The sequence below is a fragment of the Oncorhynchus masou genome, chromosome 30 (assembly GCF_036934945.1).
Source record: "Oncorhynchus masou masou isolate Uvic2021 chromosome 30, UVic_Omas_1.1, whole genome shotgun sequence".
NCBI lineage: Eukaryota > Metazoa > Chordata > Actinopteri > Salmoniformes > Salmonidae > Oncorhynchus > Oncorhynchus masou.
In genome coordinates this window covers 60,176,611-60,200,401 of record NC_088241.1, presented here as the reverse complement: position 1 = coordinate 60,200,401, position 23,791 = coordinate 60,176,611, and the positions used below count along the sequence as shown (strand labels likewise).

Below are 23,791 nucleotides of genomic sequence, written 5' to 3'. Positions count from 1 at the left end.
GTCCAGAGAAGGAGCGTTGGAAAATCTGAACATTCCTGAGGGGAAAAATAGTCTCACATCAAGGAGTGTCCACTCTGTGCCGACCCTCCAATACCCCTCCTCTCCCCTCCCTGTCGTCACACCCCTTCCCTCTCCCTCCCCTCCCTGTCTTCACACCCCTCTCCTCTCCTCCCCTCCCCACCCCTCCCTCCCTGTCTTCACACCCCTCTCCTCTCCTCTCCCCTCCCCTCCCTGTATTCACACCCCTTCCCTCTCCCCTCCCCTCCATGTCTTCACACCCCTTCCCTCTCCTCTCCCCTCCCCTCCCCTCCATGTCTTCACACCCCTTCCCTCTCCCCTCCCCTCCCCTCCATGTCTTCACACCCCTTCCCTCTCCTCTCCCCTCCCCTCCATGTTTTCACACCCCTTCCCTCTCCTCTCCCCCCCCTCCATGGCTTCACACCCCTTCCCTCTCCTCTCCCCTCCCCTCCATGTCTTCACACCCCTTCCCTCTCCTCTCCCCCTCCCCTCCATGTTTTCCCTCTCCTCTCCCCTCCATGTTTTCACACCCCTTCCCTCTCCCCTCCCCTCCCTGTCTTCCCCCTCACCCCTTCCCTCTCCCCTCCATGTCTTCACACCCCTTTCCTCTCCCCTCCCCTGTCTCCCCCCTCCCCTCCCTGTCTTCACACCCCTTCCCTCTCCTCTCCCCTCTCCTCCCTGTCTTCACACCCCTTCCTTCCCCTCTCCCCTCCCCTCCCTGTCTTCACACCACTTCCCTCTCCTCTCCCCTCTCCCTCCCTGTCTTCACACCCCTTCCCTCTCCTCTCCCCTCTCCTCCCTGTCTTCACACCCCTTCCTTCCCCTCTCCCCTCCCCCTCCCTGTCTTCTGTCTTCACACCCCTTCCCTCCCTCCTCCCCCCTCCCTCCCCTCCCTGTCTTCACACCCCCCTTCCTTCCCCTCCCTCCCTGTCTTCACACCCCTTCCCTCTCCTCTCCCCTCCCCTCCCTGTCTTCACACCCCTTCCCTCTCCTCTCCGTCTTCACACCCCTTCCCTCTCCTCTCCCCTCCCCTCCCTGTCTTCACACCCCTTCCCTCTCCTCTCCCCTCTCCTCCCTGTCTTCACACCCCTTCCTTCCCCTCTCTGTCTTCACACCCCTTCCCTCTCCTCTCCCCTCCCCTCCCTGTCTTCACACCCCTTCCCTCCCCTCCCTGTCTTCACACCCCTTCCCTGTCCTCTCCCCTCCCCTCCCTGTCTTCACACCCCTTCCCTCTCCTCTCCCCTCCCTGTCTTCACACCCCTTCCTTCCCCTCTCTGTCTTCACACCCCTTCCCTCTCCTCTCCTCTCCCCCCACACCCCTTCCCTCCCTGTCTTCACACCCCTTCCCTCTCCTCTCCCCTTCCCTCCCTGTCTTCACACCCCTTCCTTCTCCTCTCTGTCTTCACACCCCTTCTCTCTCCTCTCCCCTCCCCTCCCTGTCTTCACACCCCTTCCCTCCCCTCCCCTCCCTGTCTTCACACCCCTTCCCTCCCCTCCCCTCCGTCTTCACACCCCTTCCCTTCCCTCCCCTCCCTGTCTTCACACCCCTTCCCTCTCCCCCCCTCCCTGTCTTCACACCCCTTCCCTCCCTCCCCCCTCCCCCCCCCACACCCCCTCCCCTCCCCCCTTCCCTCCCTGTCTTCACACCCCTTCCCTCTCCCCCTCCCTGTCTCCCCCCTCCCCCTCTCTGTCTTCACATCCCTTCCCTCTCCCTCTCCCCCCTCCCCCCCTCCCCTCCCCGTCTTCACACCCCTCCTCTCCTCTCCTCTCCCTGTCTTCACACCCCTTCCCACTCCTCTCCCCTCCCTCACCCCTCTATCCTACTGTGACACCATCTGCTGTTTCCGCTTCCACAACTGCCACTGTGTGTCACTAGGGACAAGAGACAGCACTGCCAGCACAGCCACACATTAATACACATCAATACTGCATAGTCAGACAGCAAATTCCCCGTCTTTCTGTTAAATAACTGTGTTTTTAGTAGATATGCATGATGCCATCATGTAAACATTTTATGTATCAAAATGTATGCAGTCACTACTTACTGTAAGTCACCATGTATAAGAGCTAAATGACCCCAAAAAGTTACACAAGCACAATTTTGAAAAATATAAAATTTGAACAGCCTTTTTGTAGGCCTATATGAAGGATTGCCTGAGTTTTCCATAAATTTGAGCATTTTCCTGTTTTCACACTTAACTAATCAAGAAACAGCATTTGAGTTAATTAACAATATAATCAACATCTTTGGACGAGAAAATGCTAACAAACCCATTCTTTTCATGCACTGTTTTGGGGTCAATGAAACCCAAACTATCCTTTTGAAATGAGCTTTCAACTGAGTTGCCCGGTGTTTATATAGTTTTGCTATGCCACTACTGTGTTTTCCTAGTGGGAGGACTGTCATGAAGGAAAGGTCTGGTTTCCCCAACCTATAAAGACAGCTGGCTTTAGTGGTCCTACCATGGTCTGCCATGGATACACTGGATTGAGATCCTGTAAGGTTGCTCTGCTAAGCGATACCCTTCTGGGTTGGCTTGGCTGCACGGTCAGCTCGAGTTTCCCAGCTTCTTTCATTCGCCTAGATTCCAGCATGTTAGGAGGTCCTGTATTCTCTCTTGTCTAAATCACCATGGCAGTGGATCAGCCCATGTCAACCCCTAATCCCCAGAAATATGACGTGATTAATAACAGCTCTCATGCTGCAGCAGCGGCTCCTCAAACGCCCATGTCTCATCATTAGGCTTACTAAAACAACAACTATGGCATACGTTACGGATATGGTGTTCAAGCAATCAATTACAGTGACAGTAACATGATAAGCTGTTCTGCTTCTCCTCTGAATATGTGGGGAACGGATGTGAAAACATTGGAGGGATAGTTGATTACATACAGTGGGGAGAACAAGTATTTGATACACTGCCGATTTTGCAGGTTTTCCTACTTACAAAGCATGTAGAGGTCTGTCATTTTTATCATAGGTACACTTCAACCGTGAGAGACGGAATCTAAAACAAAAATCCAGAAAATCACATTGTATGACTTTTAAGTAATTCATTTGCATTTTATTTCATGACATAAGTATTTGATATATTCAGAAAAGCAGAACTTAATATATGGTACAGAAACCTTTGTTTGCAATTACAGAGATCATACGTTTCCTGTAGTTCTTGACCAGGTTTGCACACACTGCAGCAGGGATTTTGGCCCACTCCTCCATACAGACCTTCAGGTTCAGGGGCTGTCGCTGAGCAATACGGACTTTCAGCTCCCTCCAAAGATGTTCTATTGGGTTCAGGTCTGGAGACTGACTAGGTCACTCCAGGACCTTGAGATGCTTCTTACGGAGCCACTCCTTAGTTGCCCTGGCTGTGTGTTTCGGGTCGTTGTCATGCTGGAAGACCCAGCCACGACCCATCTTCAATGCTCTTACTGGGGGAAGGAGGTTGTTGGCCAAGATCTCGCGATACATGGCCCCATCCATCCTCCCCTCAATACGGTGCAGTTGTCCTGTCCCCTTTGCAGAAAAGCATCCCCAAAGAATGTTTCCACCTCCATGCTTCACGGTTGGGATGGTGTTCTTGGGGTTGTACTCATCCTTCTTCTTCCTCCAAACACGGCGAGTGGAGTTTAGACCAAAAAGCTCAATTTTTGTCTCATCAGACCACATGACCTTCTTCCATTCCTCCTCTGGATCATCCAGATGGTCATTGGCAAACTTCAGACAGGCCTGGACATGTGCTGGCTTGAGCAAGGGGGCCTTGCGTGTGCTGCAGGATTTTAATCCATGAAGGCGTAGTGTGTTACTAATGGTTTTCTTTGAGACTGTGGTCCCAGCTCTCTTCAGGTCATTGACCAGGTCCTACCGTGTAGTTCTGGGCTGATCCCTCACCTTCCTCATGATCATTGATGCCCCATGAGGTGAGATCTTGCATGGAGCCCCAGACCGAGGGTGATTAACCGTCATCTTGAACTTCTTCCATTTTCTAATAATTGCGCCAACAGTTGTTGCCTTCTCACCAAGCTGCTTGCCTATTGTCCTGTAGCCCATCCCAGCCTTGTGCAGGTCTACAATTTTATCCCTGGTGTCCTTATACAGCTGTCTGGTCTTGGCCATTGTGGAGAGGTTGGAGTCTGTTTGATTGAGTGTGTGGACAGGTGTCTTTTATACATGTAACGAGTTCAAACGTGCAGTTAATACAGGTAATGAATGGAGAACAGGAGGGATTGTTAAAGAAAAACTAACAGGTCTGTGAGAGCCGGAATTCTTACTGGTTGGTAGGTAATCAAATACTTATGTCATGCAATAAAATGCAAATGAATTACTTAAAAATCATACAATGTGATTTTCTGGATTTTTGTTTTAGATTCCGTCTCTCACTGTTGAAATGTACCTGTGATAAAAATGACAGACGAAATTACATGCTTTGTAAGTAGGAAAACCTGAAAAATCGGAAGTGTATCAAATACTTGTTCTCCCCACTGTATGTCTACTCCAGGTGTCTTCATGTTCCACGGCTCCTCCTAACAGAATGTGTCGGACACAGATGTTCTGTGATACAGATATATAAACCACACCGGTGTTCTGTGATACAGATATATAAACCACACCGGTGTTCTGTGATACAGATATAAAAACCACACCGGTGTTCTGCGATACAGATATAAACTCAACAAAAGCAAAAAAATAAACATCCTCTCACTGTCAACTGCGTTTATTTTCAGCAAACTTAACATGTGTAAATATTTGTATGAACATAACAAGATTCAACAACTGAGACATAAACTGAACAAGTTCCACAGACATGTGACTAACAGAAATGGAATAATGTGTCCCTGAACAAAGGAGGGGTGGGGGTCAAAATCAAAAGTAACAGTCAATGCAGCTGGTGGCCACACAAGATACTAAGTACTGCAGTGAATCTCCTCCTCATGATTTTCCAGATTTGCCAGTTCTTGCTGTGAAATTTTGCCCCACTCTTCCACCAAGGCACATGCAAGTTCCCAAACATTTCTGGAGGGAATGGCCCTAGCCCTCTGATCCAACAGCTCCCAAACGTGCTCAATGGGATTGAGATCCGAGATCTTTGCTGGCCATGGAAGAACACTGACATTCCTGTCTTGCAGGATATCACGCACAGAACGAGCAGTGTGGCTGGTGGCATTGTCATGCTGGAGGGTCATGTCAGGATGAGCCTGCAGGAAGGGTATCACATGAGGGAGGAGGATGCCTTCCCTGTAACGCATAGCGTTGAGATTGCCTGCAATGACAACAAGCTCAGTCAGATGATGCTGTGACACACCGCCCCAGACCATGACGGACTCTCCACCTCCAAATCGATCCCGCTCCAGAGTACAGGCCTTGGTGTAATGCTCATTCTTTCGACGATAAATGCGAATCCGACCATCACCCCTGGTGAGACAAAACCGCAACTCTTCAGTGAAGAGCACTTTTTGCCAGTACTGCCTTATACAGAGACAGTGGGTTTGTGCCCATAGGCGACGTTGTTGCCAGTGATGTCTGGTGAGGACCTACCTTATAACAGGCCTACAAGCCCTCAGTCCAGCCTCTCTCAGCCTATTGCAGCCAGTCTGAGCACTGATGGAGGGATTGTCCGTTCCTGGTGTATCTTGGGCAGTTGTTGTTGCCATCCTGTACCTGTCCCGCAGGTGTGATGTTCGGATGTACCTATCCTGCGCATGTGTTGTTATACGTGGTCTGCCACTGTGAGGATGATCAGCTGTTCGTCCTGTCTCCCTGTAGTGCTGTCTTAGGCGTCTCACAGTACGGACATTGCAATTTATTTCCCTGGCCACATCTGCAGGCCTCATGTCTCTTTGCAGCCTGCCTAAGGCACGTTCACGCAGATGAGCAGGGACCCTGGGCATCTTTCTTTTGGTGTTTTTCAGAGTCAGTAGAAAGGCCTCATTAGTGTCCTAAGTTTTCATAACTGTGACCTTAATTGCCCACCGTCTATAAAGCTGTTAGTGTCTTAACAACCATTCCACAGGTGCATGTTCATTAATTGTTTATGGTTCATTGAACAAGCATGGGAAACAGTGTTTCAACCCTTTACAATGAAGATCTGTGACATTATTTGGATTCTTACGAATTATCTTTGAAGACAGCATCCTGAAAAAGGGATGTTTCTTTTTTTGCAGTTTATATAAACCACACCGGTGTTGTGTGAGGGGATGTCTATGGAATGATTACACTGGGGGTCTTTCCCCATTTTTAGTTAGCAAGGGGCAAGATTGGACAGACTGTTTGGGATATTTGCATTTTGTATTTATTAAGGATCCATATTAGTTCCTGACAAGGCAGCAGCTACTCTTCCTGGAGTTTATTAAGGATCCATATTAGTTCCTGCCAAGGCAGCAACTACTCTTCCTGGAGTTTATTAATTAAGGATCCCCATTAGATCCTGCCAAGGCAGCAGCAATTTTTCCTAGTGTCCCGCAACATTAAAGCAGTTATATACAATAAAAAATATTACATGACATTACATGGGGCCGGAAAAATGGAAAGTGTGTGTGTGTGCGGTGTGTGTGCATGTGTGTGTGTAACTTGCACACAGATTCTACTTGGAACAGGAAAACCCCTTAGATTTGGGACACAAAATATATTGACAAACTGTTTCCCTTTGCATTCATCACATGTACATTTCCGTGAAGAAAAAAAACAGACTTCCCCCTGGATCCTATACCTAAAAATAGTAAAGCCCCCTTTACTGGCTCAAATAGCCAACCAATCAGCCTGTTACCAACCCTTGGTAAAATTTTTGAAAAAAATGTGTTTGACCAGATACAATGCTATTTTACAATAAACAAACTGACAAACTTTTAGCATGCTTATAGGGAAGGACATTCAACAAGCACAGCACTTACACAAATGACTGATGATTGGCTGAGAGAAATTGATGATAAAAAGATTGAGGGTTTGTTTTGTTAGACTTGCGGCTTATGACATTATCGATCATAGTCTGCTGCTGGAAAAAAGTATGTGTTATGGCTTTACCCCCCCTGCTATATTGTGGATAAAGAGTTACATGTCTAACAGAACACAGAGGGTGTTCTCCAACATAGTCCAGGTAGAATCAGGAATTCCCCACGGCAGCTGTCTAGGCCCCTTACTTTTTAAAATCTTTATTAATGACCTGCCACTGGCTTTGAGTAAAGTGTGTCTATGCATTCCGATGACTCGACGCTATACATGTCAGCTACTACAGCGACTGAAATAACAAAGCATTGTAGTTAGTTTTAGAGTGGGTGGCAAGGAAAAAATTAGTCCTAAATATTTCTAAAACTAAAAACATTGTAGTTGGGACAAATCATTCACTAAATCTTAAACTTCAGCTAAATCTTGTAATAAACAATGTGGAAATTGAGCATGTTGAGGTGACTAAACTGGTTGGAGTAACAGTAGCTAAGATGGGGAGAAGTATATCCATAATAAAGCACTGCGCTACCTTCTTAACAGCACTATCAACAAGGTAGGCCCTACAGGCCCTAGTTTCTACCTTCTTAACAGCACTATCAGCAAGGCAGGTCCTACAGGCCCTAGTTTAGTCGCAACTGGACTATTGTTCAGTCTTGTGGTCAGGTGCCACAAAAAGCGACTCTGAAAAATTGCAATTGGCACACACGTACACAGGAATTTTGTACTACAGGTCGTGGTGGAGTATGGGCTTGAGGGCACACAGTGAGGGCACACAGTGTGTTGTGAAATCTGTGAATGTATTGTAATGTTTTAAAAAATGTATAAACTGCTTTAATTTTGCTGGACCACAGGAAGAGTAGCTGCTGCCTTGGTAGCAGCTAATGGGGATCCATAATGAATACAAAATACAAATATAGACAAGCACAGATTTAGGTGACTCACACAGTCGAGCACGTCAGATGGGCTGTGGTTTAATTGCAATCAAAACCATGTCTGAATAATTTATGTGCTGGCTCACAATTTGTGCTCTCCACGACATATCAACAAAGACATTAATATTCTCTCCACCCGAAAACGGTTGACATTTTAAGCTGCCTGATCGAATAAATCTTAACAACTGAGAAATGAACATAGCTGGCCTAAAAACACATCTTGGAATGTACATATCCTCATGTCCTAAAGTAATATTTTCCCCTACTTTATTTCAAAAGTCACTTGTTGGTACTTTACAGTAGGGTCATATTTGTCTATGTTGGCAGCTTAGTCTGACCAAGGGCCACTGTCTCAACGATTTATCATGTCTGTGGCTTATGTTCGGTTTTCTACACTCCCAGTTCTCTCAACACCATTCCATGCGCACACACACACACACACTATAGTAGCTCTGACAAGGTCAGCAGCTTGTTCGTCTCCAGCTGTCCTCAACTTGCGGCCCTCTATCATTACCCACAAACCACTGCCTCGTACAGGGCAGGGCGACAGACTGGTCGCACATCAATGGACATGTTTTTAATGAGGCGTTGCTCAGCCCTAAAAGGAAATGTTTTGGTTTGAATGGATGAAGGGGGGGGGGGGGGTCAGTGAGGCTCCTCTTCGCCTGCTGGGACAAAAATGAGGGAGGTTGAAGGTAAACAAAACTATCTGAAAGCTAACGTTACACCTTGAGACTGGAACAGGTTGAGTTACCGCAAAACACCAGATAGCATCTTTGCTCTCCAGAACATTTCTTTTTTTTTACTGCGCCTCATCGTCGTATGGCTTTCAGTGCCTAAAAATGTTGCTCTGTCCCGTTACCCGTTGGATAGCAGAGATGAAATACCCGGATATAAAGGACTGTTTCTCCCTGCCTTAGATACACTGAGAAACGTTGAAATATCTTACACTTTATCTTTTCACTATCCCCAATAAGTCAAAGGTACATGCCAATATTTATTGCCCAAGACCTTTGAACTTCATCAGGATGAAGAGAACAATGTCTTAGGAAATATGATGGGAGCTCAGAAACACACCAACCAAGATTACTTATTTTCCAGTAACATCAACTGGGAGTCCTGCCAAATCCTCAGATTGTCAGATAGGAGGGCTATCTATCCACCTAAATGGGATCTGTCCACAGTTCACATTAAGATTTCAACATGGATTATAAGGGTTGTTGTGGAGGCTCGGGTGGCTGACAATTACAATGTATCTCAATCTACAGTGTCATTGAAGGTATTGCAAAAATGATTAGTAGGATTCCTTTGTACAACACTGACTCTCGAGACACTGTAACTTCCAGTTTTTACATGCATTCCAATGACACTATAAACATTAATGATCCTACTCCTGCAAATAGCACATTCATAGGCTACATTGAATCTCTTCAGAGGGAAGCAAAGATGAGGGCTCTTAGGTGAATGAGGAAATGAGTTAATCAACCAACGTGCCTCACTGCGATAGTCCTCCACTTCCCTGAGTTCCCCTGCATAGTGCCTCAGTTATGTAAGTCACCAGGCTACAGGAGATGTGTTTGTTAGTTTTTTTTTTTAAATCACTTTGGTACTGTTTTCATAATGATGTGGTACATTTAAAAAAATAATAATTGTACAAAACTCCAAACTGGTCACACTTGTAATGCAGTCAGTATTTAATTTAAAACCTGTAATTGTGCGTTCATTTGGATTGTAAACATCTCTCATCAAACAACCATTGATTCAAAATATACATCTATTGTGAAATGTAATGAGAACATTGGTTCACCAAAACACAACATAATGATGTTTTTAAACAATGCAACATACGCGTTTCAAATCGCCCTTATAAGTACAGTTCTATAAATTACAGTTATCCCATTAGGCAATAGACTTACCCAACAAATCTATAATTTCCACTATCTTTCCAATGTGTAATCAAAGGTGTGCTCAATGAAGACATCCTCTGTGTCACGTTTTCTGTAAGTGAAAGAGAGTCGGACCAACATGCGGGCGTGTCTATTGCATCCATGTTTAATAAAACTGAAGTAACACGAATCAATACAAAAAACAATAAACGTAACGAAAACCGAAACAGCCTAATACTGGTGCAAACTAACACACGACAGACCTAAGGACAAAAGGACAATCACCCAACAAAACCCAACACCAAACAGGCTACCTAAATATGTTTCCCAATCAGAAACAATGACTAACACCTGCCTCTGATTGAGAACCATATCAGGCCAAACACAGAAACAGACAAACTAGACACACAACATAGAATGCCCACTCAGATCACACCCTGACCAAACAAAACATATAAACATACAAAGCAAACTATGGTCAGGGTGTGACACTCTGCAAGCATATATGCAAATAAAATGTTATTTTTCAGATTTAATCACAACATAGGTGTACTGTCTGTAATTAAATGTAAGAAATTCAATTTAAGAAATGAAATTCATGAAAATAAAACAAGCCTGTCTTGAGCATTTGACCATAAATTCTCATCCACATCCTAGTGAATGTCCTCATTGTTCATGCACTGCGCGAAAAACCTTTGGCAGCGCGAATCCAAGCTTGACATTGGTTTGCATTGATGACCTCGCATGCCCATCCATGCCCAGGAGGGTGGCACGCTCATGGGGACGGGACGGCGCTCGTACACCTCCCACCTCCGAGCTGTAAAATCTCCTCAATAGGGTTAAGGAAAGGAGAGTATGGGGGCAGGTATAGGGTCACGAATCGGGGATGGGCCCGAAACCATGCCTGAACCACCTGTGCATGGTGGAACCTGACATTGTCCCACACAATGACATAGGTGACCCCTTCACCTTGACAGGCCTGCTCAATTTCCCTGAGAAAGTGTGCAATGTTGTAGGATCCAAGTAATGACCTAAGTCCTACCACACCATCTTCAGTGATAGCTGTGCACATGGAGATGTTTCCCTCACGGTTTCCAGGCACTTGGATGGTCGCCCGTTAGCCGATGAGGTTCACCCATGGCGCAGAGTTTTGGCCATGTTGAAGCCCGCTTCATCAACAAAGATATCCGTGTGATGGTTCACAGCAAAATCAAGCACCATCACTAGGATCGAGGACCGGTCTGCTCGACTGACATGTCAAGAAGGCAGAGCAACGCCCTATTATGGACAGACCTCTTCTCATTTTGCAACCATTGAGCCTCTATGTTCTGACCATAAATGCTTGCTATCTAGGGATACACCCAGCAGTCTCCTCAACTTGCTCAATAGACACATTATTACATCTAAAAGAGGTTTAGCATTGAGCGAATGATTTGTCCCAAAAATTATGATATTTTAGTTTTAATGATAAGAGAATCATATGAAAAATATTGTGAGCATTTTCATTGTGAAAGGCAATTACTTTATATGAAAGGTATTTCTAGATGAAACACTGATTAGGTTTGGTGAAAACATTACTGAGTGATTTTGTGTGTTGGACTTATCAATTGAAAATGCTCTTAAAGTAAAAAAAAAATAGTCTTTTGATGATCTGTTTTTGTACTAAGAGTTGTGAAGTTTTACCACCTACGTGTGAAAATAGTACCAAAGGGATAAAAACACTTGTTTAAATCTAACCCCTTTACTATGTAGCGAGCGTGGAGACTCTCTCCCTCACAACAGAAATGCCAAAGCACTATGTAACGAGCGTGGAGACTCTCTCCCTCACATGAAATGCCAAAGCACTATGTAGCGAGCGTGGAGACTCTCTCCCTCACAACAGAAATACCAAAGCACTATGTAACGAGCGTGGAGACTCTCTCCCTCACATGAAATGCCAAAGCACTCTGTAGCGAGCGTGGAGACTCTCCCTCACAACAGAAATGCCAAAGCACTACGTAGCGAGCGTGGAGACTCTCTTCCTCACAACAGAAATGCCAAAGCACTGTGTAGCGAGCGTGGAGACTCTCTCCCTCACAACAGAAATGCCAAAGCACTATGTAGCGAGCGTGGAGACTCTCTCCCTCACATGAAATGCCAAAGCACTACGTAACGAGCGTGGAGACTCTCTCCCTCACATGAAATGCCAAAGCACTATGTAGCGAGCGTGGAGACTCTCTCCCTCACAACAGAAATGCCAAAGCACAAGACGCCTGTTAACCCTTTCATTTCTATTCAGAACATGGCAAAACGCCAGCATTACTCAGTTGGGATGAAAAATACACACAATGTGCTGAGAAGATTCAGAGACTATTCAATTATAACTTTTTACATTGTTACAACAAATGGCCCAGGTTAGTTCATAAGAAATGACTACTTCATTTGGTAGAGACACATTTAGTTCATTAGGGCTGTCTCCCCATTGTTGAGGTCTGTACATTTAAAATTGACCAGGTTATATGAGTTATACTGTATGAATTCACTGTTGGTCACCACCTATCAGATCAGTGTGCTGAATGAGGGGAACCACCCCACATGGACCTCTCATTATGACACCATTGGATAGATTATAGGCTATGCCCTGTGTTTTGTGCAATCATGTGACAAAGCAAGATTTTATTCTGTATTTTAAACCTCATACAGAAATGAGAATTACACCAAAAATGAAAGCAATTGTCTGAGGACGGTGCTGAACCATCTGACTGAAAAAGAAAAGGGGACAGTTTGATGAACATCTCTGAATAAAGGTTCAAAATCCAAGCATGTCACATTATTGCACAAAACACAGGGCTCTAGATGTCACTGTTGGTCAGTACCATTGACACAAAGGTTACTACCTATCAGGTAACTTGAGTGAGAACGTCACCACCCCTTATTCTACTTGTATGGGATGGTAGAGACTTTCCATTACCTGAGCTCTAGCAGCACAATGACAGTGATTGGGGTGAATTCATTTGTCAAATTCCATTGCTAAATGTTTTGTTTGCCATTTACTTGAGGAACCGAACTGAAGCAAACAGAAACAAACTGGGAGGGACCTTGCTACATTAATTTTTTCAATAGAAACTATTTTTTTTGTTGTAAAACATTTTCCATTTGGAGTAAATGGTTTCGATTGCAAACCGTTTGGCAAACAGAGGAAACGCTTTGCAAGGGAATCTGACTAATGAATATTCCTCTGGTGGTCAGTTTCTATAATCTCTCAACTGACTGAATGTCAACAAAGCAACTATACACATACAAACATAATGAAGATGGGTAAGTTTGAGACAAGGGGGCATACAAAATCACCACTGACCATTCACACTGTGTCACTCAGTGAATTATTTTATTTAGCTATTTGGTTTAGAACAATACAAGGCTGAAGAACGAGATAAAATAAACACGTTTAATAATGTTGACATTTGCCCAAAGGCCTATTTCATTTACATATGGAAGTGAGATGTTTTATGCAAATAAGGCCGACTTCCACTGGGTCGTCCTCTCGAGCGGTGGTGTCGGGTTGCACCGCGAGCAGGCATGAGAGTAGGAGCGGTCGATTGCTTCATTCATTTTCTGACAAGAGTAGCGCAGGGTGTGCCAATGCAAAGTAGGCAACACTCAACCCCGCTGGTTAACAGTAGCTCGGCGCTTATTTTGGTATGATATTTTGGCGGTGAGCGATGGAAATGAAAGACTCGTGCAGTGTAATTTTAACAGCATACCATTCATACGCACAGTCCAGGATACATTTGGTGGATGAGGGCTATGCGCCTCCAAGACACCCTCCTTGCAGGTAACTGGCACTTTACTGATGGAAAAGCTGCAAGATAAATGAACAAAATTACCTGTTTAACTAGTTTGTTATTGTGTATCCATTGATATAACGTTCAAACAAATATGACTGGGTAAAGCGCGTTGAGAGCGAGAGCGTGGGAAATTGGGACTTTAAATTATAGTCTCTGCTGTCAGAAGTTTACTGCCTCGCTACTGGCGGTGATGGTGAGTAGCCTTGCTCTATACAAAAAGCTTTGAAGATGTTTATGGAATTATTGCGTTGGTTTCTGCTGAAGTGTCTTGTTGGTTTCTGCAGAGCACCACATACGATATGTGACACGCTTAAGACTTGAAGTGATTTTCAAGTGTAGCCTATCAAACAAAGATGTGCCTTTGAAAATACGTTCTTAGCCTATTGGATGCATTAACTGCACATTTGCAAGATGATGTTGCCTGCTGGCACTGATCTGACGTCAGTTTTACATTATAGCTTCTGATGGGTCACGAGATCAGGATTTGAGCATTTCTACATCAGGAAAGCCTGAAAACATTCTTTGGGTATCTCAGATTGTTCTGGCAATTCTCTCATAGAATCAAACTTGGTAGGAAGCATGTTTGATATGTTGTTTCTTTCATTTGAGTCACAAACCATTTAAGAAAATCATGATGAAAGTGGCCATTTTAATCCCCTTTTAAGACCTATAAGCCTACATGCCTCATGTAAAAAGAAATATGATTCATTAACTGTACATGAGACATTGGTGTCAGTGATAAGATTAATTAATTTATTCAACATAAATATTAACATGAAGTACCCCATTTTTAATGTTGTTTATTTTTAGACATTGTTTTTAACAATATACTCTACAAGTACCTTACATTTTCAGAGTGGGCGCTCAGCTACTTTTGACGGTATGATCCAGTTTATGACCACCACAAACATGGTGAATGGGAAAATGGATTCAAAGGAAACTCCCTCTGCAGGTGATTTGCTGAATGTGATTGGTTAATGACCTATTAGTAATGGGCGAGTTGGTTTTTTATGGCCCAGTGCCCCCGGTGGGTGGAGAGTTCACTTAAGGACCAATGGAAGGATCTAAAATGTATAAATTCTGCCCACCCGGGACATTCAAATGAACTTTCCTATTGTTCAGATGGAGAGGTATAGCTCACTTTGGCTGGGTTGACTTTCAGGTGAGTCAAACAAAACTCTAAATTTGCAAGCAGTCACTTGGCAGGCACTGCACAGAGCACAAGGGGACATTTATATAGCTGATTATGTCTGGGTACGGCCATTGAACATAACTGTCATTATGTGTAATTATAAATAGCTATTTTTTTTTATATATAGACACACAAACAAAAGGAATAAGAAATTGTTCAGGTTTCACCATGTCTCCAGTGAAGGATTTAACAAGCCAATCATCTAGGATTGCGGAGTCGTATTCATTAGGGCACACCGTAGCAAAACATTTTGCAACAGAAAACAAAAATGTGTGTTTGTTATTAGACAAGTTCCGGTAGGCCTTGTTTAAGTCTGTTTTCCTCTGTTTTGTGCCGAGTGAATACGACTGCAGACTGATTGAACTTCCAGGTCACTTCACCTAGCTGTGTGTGTGTGTGTGTGTGTGTGTGTGTGTGTGTGTGTGTGTGTGTGTAAGGTTTGCAGGGCTACACTCATCTGGCATTGAACTGGAATGTTTATTGATGGAGTCCCCTGTTTGTTATGGTTCTTGGGAAGTAAACCACTGTGCTGTAAATTTAGACTCCACACAACATTTCACAGCCTCTTTCCTCCATTCTAACCATTAATTCATTACATTAAGGGAAATGTATACTACATGAGACCTATAGAAATGTTAGGCTAAAATAATATAGATAAAATATCCTTACAATTATTTTTAAAGACTTATGTATATCTAAATCTGTTCTTGAGTAAGAAATTAACTCACACGCCATTGACTAGATGTTCAAATAACAGAACACTTTCTTAACAATTCACTCTCTTTCCAATGATCTGTGAGAGAGCTGTTGACTTGTACTGTAGTAGGTACAACACGGACTATGGTCTGTACTGACCTTATGTTCCACTGTGTTGCCCCACCTGAACAGCCTCAGAACAGCTGTCCTCCCAGCATGCCCAGTTGTGGCCAGTTTGCCCAGACGCTCTGTGTGGCTACTTGTCCCGTGTGTGTACTTGTGCGTGTCATTGGTGATGTCAGCCACGAGCTACCCAGGGTCAGGCACCAACAGGGGAGCTAGCCTCTGTGTGGCTACTTGTCCCGTGTGTGTACTTGTGCGTGTCATTGGTGATGTCAGCCACGAGCTACCCGGGGTCAGGCACCGACAGGGGAGCTAGCCTCTTTTTGTGTGGCATGCCAAAAAGTTGTTTACCCTTGGGATATTATGGCTTCTCAGTATTGCTCTTGAATTAATTTACGTTGAAATATTTTTTTTTAGTGTGAAAGATGATCAAATGTTTCTGTGGTGAAAATTGTAAGAATATTTTGGGTCGATTTAATAATCTGATGTCAGTAATGTGTGAAGACAAAACGGGCCACATGTTTTCACATGGAATGATGCTTTGACTACCAATACAAGGTTAGATAAGCATGAAGAACGGGTTGGTTCTCTCCCTCTGCTGTTTTATAAAAGGGTATCTGAACATACAGTAGGCAACATCACTTATAGTAATGGCCCTTATGATGTACGTTCCAGTACTTTCACTGCTCAGACTGACATTATTACCACTCATCCAAAATATGAGCTTGTTTTACTCCGATGTTTGTAAACAAAGTTCATGTAAACAAACAGCCTCACATTTCAAAATCATGGATGGTCAGTCCTTGCATCCTTCTTTGTCTATTAATTAGAGTGGTTACTGTCTCCCGGGTGGCGCAGTGGTTCAGGGCGCTGTACTGCAGTGCCAGCTGTGCCATCAGAGCTGGGTTCACGCCCAGGCTCTGTCGTAACTGGCAGTGACCGGGAGGTCCGTGGGGCGACGCACAATTGGACTAGTGGCTTGGTCAGTAGGGATGTCCTTGTCTCATCGCGCACCAGCGACTCCTGTGGCGGGACAGGTGCAGTGCGCGTTAACCAAGGTTGCCAGGTACATGGTGTTTCCTCCAGCACATTGGTGCGGCTGGCTTCTGGGTTGGATGTGCACTGTGTTAAGAAGCAGTGCGGCTGTTTGGGTTGTGTATCGGAGAACGCATGACTTTCAACCTTCATCTCTCCTGAGCCCGTACGGGAGTTGTAGCGATGAGACAAGATAGTAGCTACTAAACAATTGGATACCACGAAAAAGGGGTAAAAAAAACATAAAAAAGAGAATTTGAGCGGTTACATTTGTGCATCCTTAATTATGTTGTTGTACATTTGTTATGTTAGAGTCACTCAGATAACATACGAGTATAGCATAAACCAATGTGTAGAATTGCAGAAAATTAGCTTTAAAACCGCAAAATGTAAAACACGCTAACTTGGCCTCCACTGCTGAAAAAAGTCATCTGAAGATCTGAGCAATAACTTTAAGGAAGGACTGAAGGTTTGTCTGAGAACAGAATTCTCTCTGGAATCAGGTTTGCCAGATTAATTGGTGACAACATCAGGACAATTCATTGACATTTTAAGAACACACTTGCTGCTTCAGCAGTTTAAACTGTTCTAGTATTTTATCCAGCCCGCTAAAGCCTGTGCTTTTGGGAGTGGGTTAATTTATTTTAATGAGAGCTCAGCTTTCTTTATTAATTAGCCCACTTTAGTAATCATTTGACCCATAATTTCAAATGAATCTCCCAATCTAGAGGGCACAGCTGGTCACACCACCACGACTGATGATAAAAAACAGAAAAGTGGCACAGAGAAATCAGATGGACACAGAGAGGATCCACCTTCACCACACCGAGAGCGTTGCTGTACACTGGGATCATGTGTCTCTCATTCCCTGGTGACATCATTCCCTCCCACAGGCTAGAGCTGTGTGTGTGTGTGTGTGTGTGTGTGTGTACGCACAATCCTGCACTCTGTGTTTTGGCGTGTGTGCACCTTTTCGTTACGCGACCGGCACGTGGGTTTGTGCATTTGGGTCACTGGCAGGATTATTTTCAAAGCTTACCCTCCATTGAGTTGTCAGACACACAATGGTAACCCTTGGCACACGGGTGTCTCCCCATGACTGTGCCTATTGTAGCTGGTGAAAGACGGGCTCTTTACTGTCTTGCAACCGCTGCTGTGGTAATTAGGGTTATTGGTATGGTTGCAGACTGTGCTGTTAGGCTAACGGAGATGTTTTGGAACAAACACGACTGAAATCTATAAACATCGATATTGGGTGACTGTTTATGGGTGGCTATTTATGGGTGACTGTTGTTGGTTTGACTGTTTGGAATGGATGACTAGTTACATGTAGGATTTTTGGTTGTTGGCAATTCCATGATTTTTATTTACCTTTATGGTCACACCACTAGGCAAGTCAGAACACAAAAGACAAAAATTCTTATTTTAAATGACGGCCTAGGAACAGTGGGTTAATAACTACCTTGTTCAGGGGCAGAACGACAGATTTGTACCTTGTCAGCTTGGGGGTTTAAACTTGCAACCTTCCGGTTACTAGTCCAACGCCCTAACCACTAGGCTACCCTGCCGCCCCAGGGTAGCCTAGTCGTGGTGGTGTGACCAGCTGTGCCCTCTAGATTGGGAGATTAATTTGAAATTATGGGTCAAATGATTACTAAAGTGGGCTAATTAATAAAGAAAGCTGAGCTCTCATTAAAATAAATTAACCCACTCCCAAAAGCACAGGCTTTAGTGGCCTGGATAAAATACAACTAGAACAGTTGATAACGGAGACTCCGATTTTTCGCTTTAAAATGAATGCCAAACAAAAACCATTGATTATCAAACTCTATGGACAAGGATTACTTTAAACAATTTACACTGAACATTTCACAAAAACACAATTGCTGGAAGTACTGTGCAGATGTGTATTTTGCTAACAGAATTACGGTAAAATCTCTTTTTTTTTTGAAGCGACCACGTTTTCCAAAAACTCTTGGGTCTTTTTTTTCTCATGGAATTTACCATATCTGCGTTCAGTGACTTCACTTGTGAAGTGTGATGATGTCACAGGAGAAGTCTGTTGTGGATGGTAGCTTTTCTATAAATCACTTCCCATTTCACTGTGGCGTTTTTACAGCATGTTTTGTATTTGGGCAACGTGACGAGGAACTACACAGTGACCAGCCTGAGGAAGTTGTTCTTCTGCCTGACTAAATGGACCAGCGAAACCCATTTGAGAGTTTCAAAAATTTAATTTTTCTATTGACACATTTTTATCACCTTTTACATTTACATTTAAGTCATTTAGCAGACGCTCTTATCCAGAGCGACTTACAAATTGGTGAATTCACCTTCTGACATCAGTGGAACAGCCACTTTACAACTTTTGACATGCACCAGTGAAGGGAAATGCATGGGAAATGCATGCCTTGTTGAAATGGAAATATTACTATGAAGCAATGCAGTCTGTTATTTTGTGGTAAGGGAGATACTTGATTGACGGGTTAGATAAGTGTGCCCATTTTATTTCTGACGTCATACAGCTCAGTACTTTTATTACCTAGTGAGTGAACATGTCCCCTAAAGGCACTCATAACCTGACAGGTTACAAGGAAACCACAATGGAAGAAAAGGTCGGTAGTTCATAATGGGGATTATTAGAAACGAGAATGAGGTTTTTCTCTATAACCTGTCTCCTCCCCTTCAGCTAAACTGATTTTGGAAGTGGATTTAACAAGTGACATCAATAAGGGATCATAGCTTTCACCTGGTCAGTTTGTCATGGAAAGGGCAGGTGTTCCTAATGTTTTGTCCGCTCAGCAGGTTAGGTGAACTGAATTTTAAGTGTACGTGCGTGGTCACTGAAAATGTAGTGAATTTGAACTTTACCACTTAAGATGTGACCGAAACGAAGCACACTACTCAAGTACTTCCCACGTTGACTCAGTGTTGACATAGTGGAATTGAAACCCCCTTCCTACGGTGAAGATGTTGGGACTGAAATACCTGCCGTAAATCCTTTTTAAATAAAACACCTGAATGTGCAGTGGGATCATTCCATATGAATTCAATAACTTTCTGACTACATACATGGGCAAACATGTATGTAAAGGTTTCGTTCAAATCAAAAGGGGTGCAGTCAAAGTTATTCATATGGCACGACCCAGTGATAAAATGTGATAGGTTAGCAATAAATAGGACGATGACTGAGACAAACGAGCGAGTGACTGCCCGGTCTGGCATTTTTGGCAATGCTGCCTGTCCACATTCCACTCCTCCGCTCTCAGGTAGGACTGAGTGAGAGATGGATGCTGTACCTGCTGACTGACGTTTAGGCATTCATCATCTTCCAGAGGTAGAGAACCAAGCCATCCAGAACAGCTGATCTACTTTAATGTTGCTCTCCATACCTGAGGGGCTTGGGGTTGGAGAGAGGAGCTGATCTACACCTATATAATGGCTGTAATGTTATACCTGAGTGGATTATGACTGGACTGGAGGAAGACTGATCTACTCTGCTGTGTTTCTATACCTGAAGGGCTTGGAACACGGAGAGAGGGGCTGCCACTATACACAAGTAAACAATGTTTTTTATTTTTTATGTAACCTTTATATAACTAGGCAAGACAGTTAAGAAAAACAATCTTATTTACAATGACAACCCACTGTTCCCCAGTAGGCTAACTGTCTTGTTCAGAAGCAGAACAACAGATTTTTACCTTGTCAGCTCCGGGATTCGATCCAGCAACCTTTCGGTTACTGGCCCAACACTCTAACCACTAGGCTACCTGCCGCCCTGCACACCTGTAACTGGTGTGAAATGGCTAACTAGTTAGTGGTGGCATCACTCGCTCTGAAACCTTGAAGTAGTTGTTTCCCTTGCTCTGCAAGGACAAGCGGCTTGTGGAGCGATAGTTAATGATGCTTTGTGGGATTGTTGATGTGTTCAGAGGGTCTCTGGTTTGAGCCCAGGTTGGGGCAAGGAGAGCGACGGAAGCAACACTGTTACACACACACACACACAGTTATTATAAAAGCTGTTCTGTCCTGATAAAGGGGAAGAGGTTGGACACTTGACAGCAACTCTATTGTAAACCGTTAAGGGTGAGCGGCTGCTTTATCAGCTGAAGAATGGTTTATTTGCTGTGGAGGATTTATTGTTTTACCATTCTATGCTGCACGTGAATGATCAATTACGCAATCCTCCCATGTCTGTATTCAGAACTTTGTTGTCAGGAAAGTCATTTTGATTTTACTGCAATTTGAGTTAACTGTCTGATGTGACAGGATTACTGGAACGTCTTATTTAAAAATAAAAAATGACAATAAGAAGACTGTGATTTGTGAGACTAATGACTACTTTGTACTTCGATCCATTTTTCATGGAGAGATGTTGGTTGTTACTGTAGTGCTGACCTTTGGCTGGAAACAGCCTCTGAAGTCATAACATTGCACCTGACAACTATAACAATGTAAAGATGATCTTTCGGCCAGAATAATTCTGTGGATAATATCAAATGAACACGATTATCTCTCTAAAGTAGAAAAAAAGACACATCTGAAATGAGTGTATTGACAGTATTGTGTGTCAATTTCGTCCTCGTTGCACTGCCTCTTCCTACAATAATCGCCTTGTATAGCACGGCAGGAGGCGGTGTGCATTTGAAAGGGAAATGATCACTATGGAGTTGACATACACTCTCTTCTCTCTCTTTCACACACTCACACAGTAGTCAGTTATGTTGTGTAGTCCACACTGAGATGGAGTTGGACATGCAAGCCTGACAAAAACACTAGGCAACTCTCATGGTTGAAAGGCTTTTAAAGGCTGTGGATGTGTATTTATATAACAGAGACTACAATGGGGCCTCACAAGCATCATTTGATGTTCTGAATCTGTTTGGGCTACAGATGGTCACCTGTTTGGGCTACAGATGGTCACCTGTGCCCCAGCAAACAGCAGATCTTTTAAAACTAGGAATGTTGTCACCCTAAAATACCCCAAATGTCATTCCAGGGTATATATATAACCTGTTCTTTTTGAGCCTGTTGGCTAGATGTTAGATTTAATTTCTATATTATGTGAACTATTTCTAAAGTCTGTTTTTAGTTCTACTGAATGCACTTGGCTCGGTTTAAAGAACTCATGTGCCTAACTTGATAGAAACTTCCAGTGTAGTGAGGGAGACTATATCACATTGCTATATCATACTGGCTGGATGTCTGCCTGCTTAAACGCCAATAAAACATCAAATGACCCAGGGCATCGATACATCACTCAGAGATGCACAAAAACAATATAACATTACGAAATGGGTGAACCTTTCCTTTAATGTTGTCACATTTACAGTGCATTCAGAAAGTATTCAGACCCCTTGACTTTTTCCACGTATTTTGTTACGTTACAGCCTTACGCTAATAAATGCTTAGTCAGTTTGGATGGGGAGCGTCGTTGCGCAGCTATTTTCAGGTCTCTCATGAGATGTTGGATCAGGTTCAAGTCTGGGCTCTGGCTGGGCCACTCAAGGATATTCAGAGACTTGTCCCGAAGCCACTCCTGCATTGTCTTGGCTGTGTGCTTAGGGTCGTTGTCCTGTTGGAAGGTGAACCTTCACCCCAGTCTGAGGCCCTGGAGCAGGTTTTCATCAGGGATCTTTCTTTACTTTGCTCGGTTCATATTTCCCTCAACCCTGACTAGTTTCCCAGTCCCTGCTGCTGAGAAAAACACCCCCACAGCATGATGCTGCCACCACCATGCTTCACTGTAGGATGGTGCCAGGTTTCCTATAACCTGAATGCCAAGCGTCACGTCTAACTTCTTGGTGACGGGGGCAGTATTGAGTAGCTTGGATGAATAAGGTGCCCAGAGTTAACTGCCTGCTACTCTGTCCCAGATGCATATTATTAGTAGTATTGGATAGAAAACACTCTGAAGTTTCTAAAACTGTTTGAATGATGTCTGTGAGTATAATAGAACTCATATGGCAGGCGAAAACCCGAGACAAATCCAACCAGGAAGTGGGAAATCTGAGGTTTGTAGTTTCATTTAAGTGATTGCCTATCCAATATGCTGTGTCAATGGGGCCAGATTGCACTTCCCAAAGCTTCCAGCAGATGTCAACAGTCTTTAGAAAGTTGTTTGAGGCTTCTCTTGTGGAAGGGTGTCAAATAAGAGCTGTTTCAACAAGTGGCCTAGGCCTAGGCCAATCAGTTGTTTACTGCGCGGTCTCGCGGGCGCTGTTCCTTCTTTTTCTTCTGTAATGAATACGCTATTATCCGGTTGGAATGTTATTGAAGATTTATTATAAAAACACCCTAAGGATTGATTGTAAACATCGTTTGACATGTTTCTACAAACTGTAATGGAACTCTTGACTTTTCGTCTGGATTTTGTGCTCCCGCACAAAACGGAGGTATTTGGAGATAAATATGGACGTAATCGAACAAAACAAACATTTCTTGTGGGAGTCCATTCCGACAAAGATCAGTAAAGGTACAGTGCCTTGCGAAAGTATTCGGCCCCCTTGAGGCACTGTACATACACACACGCAACACACTAAAAAGAGGGGCTGTGAGCACAGAGCGCCCTTTTTAGTACAGGTCTGGTAAAAAGCAGGGGCATTAACAACAGCAGGCTACATCCTCCAACTACAGATCAATAAAAACAAGGATGTAATGGCTGCCTCACTGACTAATACACTTGATTGGGAATGTATAGGTTGCTTGAGTGGCATTAGTGGAGGGATGGGGGTTTGTATGAAGAGTGGGATACGACCCAAAACATCAGTAACGATTGATGAGTTGTATGGGGATGTTTTGGTCCAGTTCCTTGATAAAAGGATGATAGGCCCTGGTCAGTGGTCACATGCTGGTCATGACATAACAAAGTGTCATCATATGTTGACTAACATCGCTGCCCATGACTAATGTCCATCTATGGAAATTCAATGGAATACCATCTTGTGTTGTCTCCACTTTGTCCAGAACTCGTGTTTTAGACTCCCGCAGCCAAAATAGCTCATGTAGTGTGTGTGGCATGAAGTCACGTTCCCCCCCCCACACCATCTGTTTTGTTGATTAGCCTAGCATTACGTCACTGTCAAATCTGCAGTACAAATTGAAAATGGCCGCCAATAATACTGTAAAATGGCCACTCATCC

The 23,791-nt window shown here is 43.9% G+C and overlaps 1 protein-coding gene across 2 annotated transcripts in view; it reads left to right on the top strand.

Annotated features, from left to right (window-relative positions):
- The first annotated feature begins 13,378 nt into the window (after positions 1 to 13,378).
- LOC135522893 (rho GTPase-activating protein 28-like) overlaps positions 13,379 to 23,791 on the top strand; it is a 42,292-nt gene continuing 31,879 nt past the window's right edge. The window contains exon 1 of one of the 2 annotated variants that reach the window (XM_064949572.1): positions 13,379 to 13,590. In XM_064949572.1, coding sequence (XP_064805644.1) covers positions 13,478 to 13,590 — 113 coding nt within the window. In that variant the 5' untranslated portion in view covers positions 13,379 to 13,477. Of the gene's footprint in view, positions 13,591 to 13,625; positions 13,797 to 23,791 lie in introns of those variants that run through there. The other variant, XM_064949574.1, reaches the window with a different exon arrangement.